The 10,743-nt window shown below is 44.9% G+C and overlaps 1 protein-coding gene across 1 annotated transcript in view; it reads right to left on the reverse strand.

The window, feature by feature from the left end:
• Window positions 1-10,743, reverse strand: part of Pgpep1l (pyroglutamyl-peptidase I like) — a 30,650-nt gene extending 19,907 nt beyond the window's left edge. The window contains exons 1-2 of the mRNA XM_031384879.1: window positions 10,710-10,743; window positions 2,783-2,835 (exon numbers count right to left, since the gene is read on the reverse strand). Coding sequence (XP_031240739.1) covers window positions 2,783-2,835; window positions 10,710-10,743 — 87 coding nt within the window. The remainder of the gene's footprint in view (window positions 1-2,782; window positions 2,836-10,709) is intronic.

Consider the following 10,743-nt stretch of genomic DNA (forward strand, 5'->3'; position numbering starts at 1 on the left):
TTTTAAGATTTATTTATTATATGTGAGTACACTGTAGCTGTCTTGAGACACTCCAGAGGAGGGGGGTCAGATCTCATTATGCATGGTTGTGAGCCACCATGTGGTTGCTGGGATTTGAATTCAGGACCTTCAGAAGAGCAGTCAGTGCTCTTTAACTGCTGAGCCAGCTCTCCAGCCCCAAGGCAACTCTTTTTTTTTTTTTTTGGTGTTTTTGAGACAGGGTTTCTCTGTGTAGTCCTGGCTCTCCTGGAACTCACTCTGTAAACCAGGCTGGCCTTGAACTCAGAAATCTGCCTGCCTCTGCCTCCCAAGTGCTGGGATTAAAGGCGTGAGCCACCACTACCTGGCTACAATTCTGTTTTCTTAAAACGGTGTCTACTGATTTTTACCACATGGTAGTTTGTTTTCTTGTGTATCCAGTGATCTTAGGCTGAAATGATAGTTCATATTTCTTTGAAAGAAGTTTGAATTTTATTTATTTTTGTTTGTTTGTTTGTTTTGAAACAGGGTCTCTCTATATAGTCCTATCTTGGAGCTCACTGTGTAGACCAGGCTAGCCTTGAACTCACAGTAATAAATCTGCCTGCCTCTACCTCCTGAATGCTGGGATTAAAGGATGGGCCTCCACGCCTGATTCAGAAGTTTGAATTTTAAATTCTCACAAAAACTCCATGAAAGTTTGCAGCAGTCAGAGCTTTAGACCCAGGATCCTTTGCAATAATGGTTTGGCTTAAAGGCAGAGCCTAGACTGCACCTCTAACCCCTTGTTGCTTACAATGTTGTTTTCTTTTTCTTTTTGAGATAGGCTTTCATATAAACTAACCTGGCTTCATACTCAACTCTATAGCTGAGCATAATCTTGAAGTTCTGATTCTACTGCTTCTACTTCCCTAGTATTGGGAATACAGGTATAGCACCATGCCTGGTTTTATGTAATGCTTGGGATGGTACCCAGACTGGCATGCTTGCTAGCCACGTTCTCTACTAACTAAGCCATATCTCCAGCCCTTAACATAGACTTTGCCCTTACCTATCATTCCAGTGTATGCTTACTTCCCTCAGCCTTAGCTCCTGAGTGTGAGTGGATGTGTGTGGTGTGTGTATAGTGTGTGTGCATGTCTGTGTGGTGTGTGTGTGAGTGTATATGTGGTGTGTATGTGTGTATATGTGTGTGTGGTGCATGTGTGAGTATGTGTATATATAGTGTATATGAGTATATGTGTGTGGTGTATATATAGTGTGTGTGAGTGTATGTGTGTGGTGTATGTATAGTGTGTGTGTGGTTTGTGTGTGTATGTGTATGAGTGTATATGTGTGTGTAGTGCATGTGTGAGTGTGTGTGTGAATGTGTGTGTGTGCATGTGTATACTTCTCAAAGCTATCCTTGGCTGTCTGTCTGTCTGTCTGACTATATGCCTTCCAGGAAGCCCCAGCCCCTGTGTCTTTCTGCTTTGCTTCACCAAGCTTAATGAGCCTTGATCCTCCTTAGCCACTTTTCTTTACTGTACAAATGGGTGAAGTACCTGACCAGTCAAGCCACACCACCCAAGGACCAAAGACAAACCTTTTTTTCCAAGGATTACTGGCTTGTCTTCCCTCCAAGGTAACTTTGAATGCTAGGAGCCCCATGCACTGGGGTTTCCCTACTACCTCAGGTCATCCTCTCCCTTCTTCTACTTCCTGTGCTGATCCGACCCTCATCCCACGTGCCTGCAGATGTGAACCGGACAAACAGAAAAGCCACCTGGTGGGAATGGACTACCTGTGAGCTCTATCAACATGTCCAATCAGTCCTTGGGAGGTCATGTGACTTCCTTAACCAACACCATATTTGCATATCTATCAATTTTATACATACACACACACACACACACACACACACACACACACACACACACACACACACACGTATATTTAAATGGGGAAACAAAGGCACCAAAACTTGAGCAAGCTTGTTTGCATGCCACTACTTGTAACTGGAAACTGAGAGGCAGACCAGACACAGCCTGGCTCTTTTCCATTGTTCATGGCTGCAGAAAGAAACAGGAGGGTCTAGGACCATGAGGGACTTGGCAGATGTCCTGCTGATCAGAGACTGCCTGCAGAAAGCCAAGAGCTCATGAGAGTCTGGTGCTGGCCTCTCTGTTACCTTGTGTGCCACAGCAAGGGTTGGCAGTAAGTCCAAGGGTCTCTGGACTTCTTTATGATTGGAAAAGCAAATGCCCAAATGCCAACGCAAGGGTCCAGAGTCTCCTTTGTGAAGTCGATGGTGGGTGTGAGTTGGGGACACTAGCAGCTTTGCTGGTTAGCTACATCCTCAAAAGCAAGCATGCTGTTGACAGCAATGACTGTCGACCACGTGCTCACCCACGCCCCATGCCACCCTCACGCAGAGTAGCGTGTACAAAACTGTCTTCACATTGAGCCATCAATGGAGCTCAGGGACATCCATGTTATCACTATGCGTGTGTCAGTGAGGACAAGAGCTGGTGCAAAAGACTTTCCCCAGGCCCCACAATCCAAAGGAAGAGAGGGCAAGAATCTAGCCCTAGGTATAGCAGAGCTGATATGGGCCTTGATCCCACCTAGGGGTGTCCCTGCACAAATGGGAGAAGTACCTGACCTGTCAAGTCATACCACTCAAGGACCAAACACGAGCCTTTCTTCCAAGGGTCGCCTGCTTGCCTTCCCTCCAAGGTGACTCTGGTTTCTTAGGAGTCCCACACACTAGGGTTTTCCAAGAGCCACTGAAGGAACCAGGTTGGCTTAGGGCAGGATTTACCTTCACCGCTTCCCAACTGGAATTCACCAGGTGCTGCCGGAAGGGCCCAAAACCTAAAACCAAAAATACCCAAGTTTGCTCAAACCATCCCACGCCAGCCAGTAACAAGTTCTGCCACCTGCTAACAAGTTCCATAGGCCCCAGAGAACCTCAACCTTGCTAATCTGGGGGCTTCTTCAGAATTGTCTGTATGAAACAGTCAGGGAACCCAAAAGAAAAGGGAGTGTGTGGGAGAAACGGCTCAGAAGTTAAAAGTAACCCCTGCTGGCTTGGTTGCTGTTGCTGTGGTAAACTTCCCCAAAGCAACCTGGGCAGGGTAGGGGTAGGCCTAGTTTGGTTTATGTTACTGCCCATCATCAAGGAAAGCCAAGGAGGCAAACGTTCAAGGTAGGAACATGGAGGCAGGGACGACAGACAGATGCCACGTTGCAGCTTGCATATACAACCCAGGACCACCTGCCCAGGGTGGTACTACCAACAGTGGGCCAGGTCCTCCTTTATGAGTTTTGGGAGTCCAGCTGTGGTTCTACATCTTCTGCTCCCTCCCACTCAAAGTGTCCAGATGCCACTGCACACTGGGTAGAAAGGATGAAACAGAGACCAGAATGGGTGGGGCATACAGGGTCAGGGTACGGCTGGGAGTGAGTGCTGGGAGCAGATGGGGAAGGGGACCTTCTCCAAGGATCTTAATGTTATAGCTCTTTTAGACGAAGGCCTTCTCCAATGGTCTTCAATGAAACAGCTCTCCTAGATGATCTTGGCTTGGGAGCATACCTCTACTGGGGTGGGGCTTGTACAAATACATTTTATTTGGGGTGAACCAGGGTTATATATGGACCTTGGAGAGTGTGAAGGAGTTTTCAGGGTAAACAAAAATCATTGGTTAGAGTTTAAAGTACTGTGAATACCTCATTTTTATGGAGAGGCATTCCAGGAATCCCAGGTACTTGCTGGGTGGGTTCTATGAGGAAAAGAGGAAGTTTGTAGGTATGCCAAGGACTACTTGACCTTTCCGAGGTAGAGGGTGTGAGGAGTCTACATCCCTAGACAAGGTCAAAGAAGGGGAAGTCAAGCTGCTAAAGGGAATCCTCCACTTTGCACCAAGCTTAGACGAGCCATCTGGACTTGGTAGGTTTTGACCTTAATTAGCAGGGTTTCCCCACAACAGGATTTCTCTGTGTAACCTTGACTTTCCTGGAACTTGCTCTGTAGACCAGTTCATAGGGGTCTGTCTGTCTCTGCTGGGACCAAAGGTGTGCACCACCACCACCACCACCTAAAAGCCTGTCTTAAAACAAGACAAACAAACAAAAAACCCTTTTAAAAACTCTGTTAAGAGGATGAAAAGGCTATCACAGGAAACTGTTTAAAAGCATATGTCTATTGTATGAAGACTATTATGGGATATGTTTAAAAGGTCTAACTGAAAACTAGGCAAAAGGAATGAGATTTTTTCACTGCAGAGGACTTAACAGTCACCACAGAAGCACATGAGAGGATGCTGAACTTCATAGTTCAGAGCCTCAGAGAGGCTGGCTGGTCATGCTAGAAAATGTCCTGTACCTGGGAGGCTAAGGTAGGAGGACCAAAAGTTCCAGGCTAGCCTGAGTTACATAGCAAGAACTTGGATCGAAATAAAATAAATTGTTGTGTCTTATCACAACAACAGTAAAAGTAAAACAGTTATTTACCTGTGGGAGAACATATAGATAGGTTATAGTTAGGGTATTACAAAGAACACGACTGTGAATGATAGTTTTCAGTTCTGAGATTAATGTCCAATTAATAATATTAATTAATAATAATAAGGTACAGGTAATAATAAGATAATAAAATGAAATAAGACCACATTGAAATGTGACAACCATCTACAAATGCTGGTATAAATGAGAAACTGGGTCTCACACATTGATGGGAGTGTAAGGCACCACTTTGCAATATGATGATAGGTTTTTTTTTTTTTTTTTTTTTTTTTAAGAACTGAAAGTGGATTGACTAACACGTACAGTCAGGGACCTCAGAACTGGAAACTACTGTTCACAGCAGTGCTCTCTACTCTAAATACTCTAAAGCTGTAACTATCTATATGTTCTTCCACAGGTTGTTAATAACTGTTCTTCTTCAACTGTTGCTGTGATAAAAACAACTACAACAATGAAAAGCAACTTAGAGGGGAAGAGAATTCATTTCAGCTTATAACTATGTTATAGACCATCACTGTGGGAAAGTCAAGGCAGGGACTTCAAACAACTACTCACATGGCATCCACAGTCAAAGAGCAGAGAGAAATGCACACATGTTCACTTGCTTGTGCTCAGCTTGATTTTTTCACTCTCCTACAGCTCAAGGGTCTCCGGCCTAAGGAATGGTACCACCCATGGTGGGTTGTGCCTTCTCATATCAATTAGTTAATTGTCTTAATTGTGGGCACAGACATACCCACAGACAAACCATTCCTAGGAAATGTCGACATGCCCACAGGCCAACCATTGCCCAGGGAATGGTGCTGCCCACAGTAAACTGGATCTTCTTAACATCAATTAGCTTAACTAAGATAATCCCCAAAAGATGTGTCCACAAGTCAACCCAATTCCTCATTGGGACTCTCTTCAGGTGAATAGGTTTTATCAAGTTGACAATTAAAACTAACCATTGCAACAACTTAAGCTATAGAATCATCCATATTGTAGACTATTACTCTGCCATGAAAAGGGGCCAGCAAGTAGAAACAACCTAGATGTTTGTAAGTTGATAAGTGAAAAACAAATGTGGAATAATCCATACAATGAAATACTTTGTAGCTAAAGGACCTGAAGTAATTTTTTTTTTTTTTTTTTCCGAGACAGGGTTTCTCTGTGTAGCCCTGGCTGTCCTGGAACTCACTCTGTAGACCAGGTTGGCCTCAAACTCAGAAATCTACCTGCCTCTGCCTCCCAAGTGCTGGGATCAAAGGTGTGTGCCACCACAGCCCGACTAGGACCTGAAGTATTGATGCCTACTATAACATGAATGAACACTGTGAGCATGGTACGTGAGATAAATTAGTTTCAAAAGACAACATGTTCTAAATTCATGTATGCTAGATATCCGGAATAGGCACAACTATAAAGAGAGAAGGTGAATTTGCCTTTCCCTGGTTCTGTGCCTGTTGAATATGGGCCATGACATTGATGGGATCTCTTTTAGCATCTATATCTCTGTATTTATATCAAGATGCATTGAAATGCAAACTTTAAATGAGTGAAATGGAGAGCACTGAGAAGTGTGTGTATGTGCACATTACATGCACATGCATGTATGCAGATGTGCACACAGATCCATATATGGAGACTAGAGGAGGACATCAGGTGTCCATTACTATCACTCTTCGTCTTACTGCTGAGACACAGATCCCCCTGTCTTGGATCCCCGCTCTCTGTGCTGGCTTTACAGGTTACATGCATGCTTTTTAAGATTTTTTTATCATGCTTAGGCAGCAAGCATTCTTACCCACTGTGCCAGCCAAGTGATACAGCTTAATAAGTTCATTCACATTTTAAAATAACATACCCATTAACACATTCGAAAAACTTGGATGGACCTCAGAAGAATCACCCTGAAAAAAAAATTCCAGTATCAGATGGCCACATACTACCTGATTCCATGGTCATAGTATTTTCATTATAAAAATAATTGGAGGGGCTGGAGAGGTGGCTCAGCGGTTAAGAGCACTGACTGCTCTTCCAGAGGTCCTGAGTTCAATTCCCAGCAACCACACGGTGGCTCACAACCATCTGTAATGGGGATCCAATGCCCTCTTCTGGTGTGTCTGAACACAGCAACGATGTGCTCACATACATGAAATAAATAAATAAATCTTTTTAAAAAAGATATATAAAGAAAAAAAGCTATTTAAAAATAATTGGGAAAATAGCTAAGAGATTAATGGCTGTCAGGGGAAATGGTTAATAAAGACTGCCAACTTGTCTGTATCAAGAGATGGCAAGGAAGCTGGGCGGTGGTGGCGCATGCCTTTAATCCCAGCACTTGGGAGGCAGAGGCAGGTGGATTTCTGAGTTCGAGGCCAGCCTGGTCTACAAAGTGAGTCCAGGACAGCCAGGGCTACACAGAGAAACTCTGTCTTGGAAAAACCAAAAAAAAAAAAAAAAGAGAGATGGCAAGGATACTGTAGGTGTGTAGGAGAGAGGATGACATCATGAGGGCTTGACCTTGACCTAATGAATGCTTTGGTTTAATTGACTTTTCAAAAACACTTATTTATTTTCAATCATGCATACAGGTGCCTGTGCAAGTCAGAAGAGGGTGCCAGACCCTTTAGAACTGAAGTTATGGGTGGTTGTGAGCCAACCATGGGTGGGTGCTGGGAATCAAACCCTGGTCCTCCAGAAGAACAGCCAATGCTCTTAAGCACTAAGCTATCTCTTTAGCCCCCACAAATGGTCAGTCTTTGATGATTTGAAATTTGAACAAACTACTTTGAGGTGGTAGAACTGTGGAGGATGGGTAGAACTGTGGAGGTTGGAGGAAGTGGGTCACTAGGAACACTTCCTTGGGCTATATCTTGGGGTCCTGTCATAGTTCCATTCTGTTTCCTGTTCACCATCATACAAAACCCTCTTCTCTACTTTTCTCTGTCACCATGACGTTCTCCCTCATCAAGTCTCAGATACAATGAATGGTACTGGCTACACCATATAATGGTGGATTGAAATTTCTGATGAGATTTATAAAATAAATCTCTCCTCATGTTGCAACATCAAGACAAACATGAAAACTAACTCTGTGGTGGTCAGCTTTGTCAACCTGCTATAACCTAGAGTCCCTGAGAAGGAAAGTCTTAATGATCATCCACATTGGGTTGTCTGGTGGGCACTTCTTCTGGGAACTATCTTGTTAATTGATGTCGGGGGACTCAGTTCACTATGGGCAGTGCCATTCCCTAGGCATTGGGTCCTGCACTATAAAAGAATGGAGAAAGCACGCTGAACACGAGGAAGCAAACAAGAGAGCAAGTATGTATGCATCCCTCTCTGCTGTTGACTGTGGATGTGATGTGACCAGCTGTCTGAAGTTCCTATGCTGATTTTCCCACAACGATGGACTGTAACCTGGGATTGTAAACGGAAATAAACTCCTTTATCCTTTGTCGTTTGTTTTCTGGATATTTTATTACAGCCAATTGAGTCTGAAAAGCACACCAAGTGTTGAAATAGGGGAAGGAAGTGTGGAAGAAGCTATAAGGGAGTAGCAGTGGAGGGGGTTTTGAGGTGGAGGCAATTCCAGGAAGCCTCATACTGGTCAACATTGTATAAAGCGGTCTGTGTGCACATGCTCCTTCCTCAACCCCTCCCTCCCTTTTTCCTTCCCTTCCTTCTCCCCTTCTCTCTGCTTCTCTCTTTCTTAATTATACTGATGTCAGTACATTGGATTCGACATTGAAGATGTCAGCATCAGGCAACTCTAGTGAGATTTGCAAGGAGTTCTCTTTCTTTACAATTTTGATCTACATTTCTAAAATGAAAAACGTGTGGCCTCCCACTGCGGGAGGCTAGTATGTCAGACTGAGAGGAGGGGAGATTCATCTCAGCTTGGGCTGCAGGAAGGGTCGAGCATCGTCCTACTCAGTTTTATCTGGAGTATGACTGAGGGTTTGAGTCCCTCACCTGACTCTCAGTGCATACTTCTCAATTCCCACATTTTTGAGTCTGTGAAAGATCAGGATGCTACATCAAGTCGCTGGACCCCAGGGCCTCTAGAGTAGGTGGCAACACTGGAGAGGGAATCCAGCTGTGCCTGGTAACTGCTGGCTGTGACCCATCAACAGGATTGGTTCACAGGGAGAAAAACCTCAGGGGACAGAAAGCTTTTCAACAGAACAGCCCACCATCTCAGGACTACCATCTGGCTTTAACTGATAGGATACAGAATCTTGCAGCTGCTGTGTTAGCCTGTAGCCATAAAGAACAGCATAGAGAATGTTGAGATTAAGAAGAAAGACTAAGAAGCCAGCTTCCTCAGGATCATAAAAACCCATCAACACACATATCACGTGCTTTAAGATCATATTCAGCTTTGAGAAAAACACATCCTTGTTTATTTTAAATTAGGAAAGACAACTCAGGGAGCAAGGTTAGAAGGTCTTGTTTTGTTGGGCTAAGCCTCACTCACCATCAAGACTGCCCTGGAATGGAGTTGGGGAGTCAGCTAGAGAAATCTGGTAGAATCAGGGAACCCTGGGGAGGAGAGCAGGCTTGCCCGGTCTCTCATTTTACTGTTGGTCCTGGCCAATACCCCGATCATAAGGCTATTTGTTAGAATCCTTGCATTTCAGCCTGGCGGTGTTGGCGCACGCCTTTAACCCCAGCACTTGGGGGCAGAGGCAGGTGGATTTCTGAGTTTGAGGTCAGCCTGGTCTACAGAGTGAGTTCCAGGACAGCCAGGGCTACACAGAGAAACCCTGTCTCGAAAAACCAAAAAAAAAAAAAAGAAGAAGAAGAAGAATCCTTGCATTTCACCATCTGTCTACAGGCCAGTTGTCAAGACAAGATTTACACATCCATCGAGGATCCAATAAAATGAAGAATCTGCCCCCCCACATTCCCTGGCCACCAACCCCCCTCCCTGCGCACCCCAGGAAACTCAGAACATCGCTAATAAAGGCCAGCCACACTCTGGGATCCAGTGGGCATTTCCCAGTGGCGCCTGACTCCCGGCTACTGCAGGCTGATGAGAGAAATGTAGGGAAAGACGTGAGCCCAAGACGGGCAGCACATTTCCATGCCCATAATTCATTTGAGACAGGCACTGCTTTTATCAAGAGTATGGTTTCCTGAGAACATCAAGTGTAATTTGAGTCATTCAATCTCTGGACCCAAAATAAAAAACAAATCAAACATGCAAGGGGATAAGAGTGTCTCAAAAAAAGTGCTCTTTTTTGTCTCCTCTCCTTTTGGAAGGCTGATAGTATGAATCACTGTCCGAAAGTATTTTTCAAAGAAGCTTTCAATTAGGACAGGTGACAGGAATCCTTTATGCTTCCCTTTATCGAATACATGTTGGAAAACTTGAAATGTGCCAAATGTGTCTAACTAAAAATAAATAAAGCACTTTGGTGTCTGACTAAAAATAAGAGCATCGTGAGGAAAGAGTAAACCCGTAGGGACCAGCTGTGACAATGACAGGTGCCTGTGGCCGGGATGACTTCAGATGTGTGGCTGAGATGGAGGACAGAGGAGCCACCATTCTTTCCTTCCAGGCTGACCTTTTGGGGTTCAGAGGCATCAACCATTGTGTGTGCGTGTGTGTAAAGAGGTTCAGAGGTATCAACAATCAGTGTGTGTGTGTGTGTGTGTGTGTGTGTGTGTGTGTGTGTGTGTGTGTTTGTAAAGGGATTCATTCAGAGGTATCAACAACCAATGTGTGTGTGTGTGTGTGTGTGTGTGTGTGTGTGTTGGTTAGTTCAGTGTTTTCATAGTAGCAAAAGCACCATGTGGGGCGGGGGACTGCAGTCTCCATCAAGGCCTGGTTCTTTAAAAGGATGGTGTGAGCCCGGTGAGGGTTTGTTCTGTCTGAAATCTGCAGTTCTACCCTTTCCACTGGGTCCCAGGCTTAGGGACAGCAGGTGACAGCCTGGGCTCCTCCCCAAGGGGCTGAAGGACAAACAAGGTCTGAGTGAACCTAAGCCACAAGTGGGCACCTCAGTGCATGGCACTCAAGTTATTTGTGGTGAAGGGGCTCAAAAGCAGGAAAGCCTGTGTTTTTTAATAGGCCAGAGCAGGAAGTCAGCTTCCATCTGGAATTTCTACCAACACCAGTTGCCACTCATGTTCCCCTGGGAGAGCTGTTTACAAGCAGAGTCGAGCAAGTGCGCATTCCAGGCCCCAGCAGAAAGCAGCGGAAACCCGGAAGCAGGGAGACATGGGCTTACCCGTCACCACCACGCAGCGGGACTGCGAATCCAT

Source organism: Mastomys coucha, unplaced genomic scaffold (assembly GCF_008632895.1).
Source record: "Mastomys coucha isolate ucsf_1 unplaced genomic scaffold, UCSF_Mcou_1 pScaffold21, whole genome shotgun sequence".
In the NCBI taxonomy this organism is placed as follows: Eukaryota; Metazoa; Chordata; class Mammalia; order Rodentia; family Muridae; genus Mastomys; species Mastomys coucha.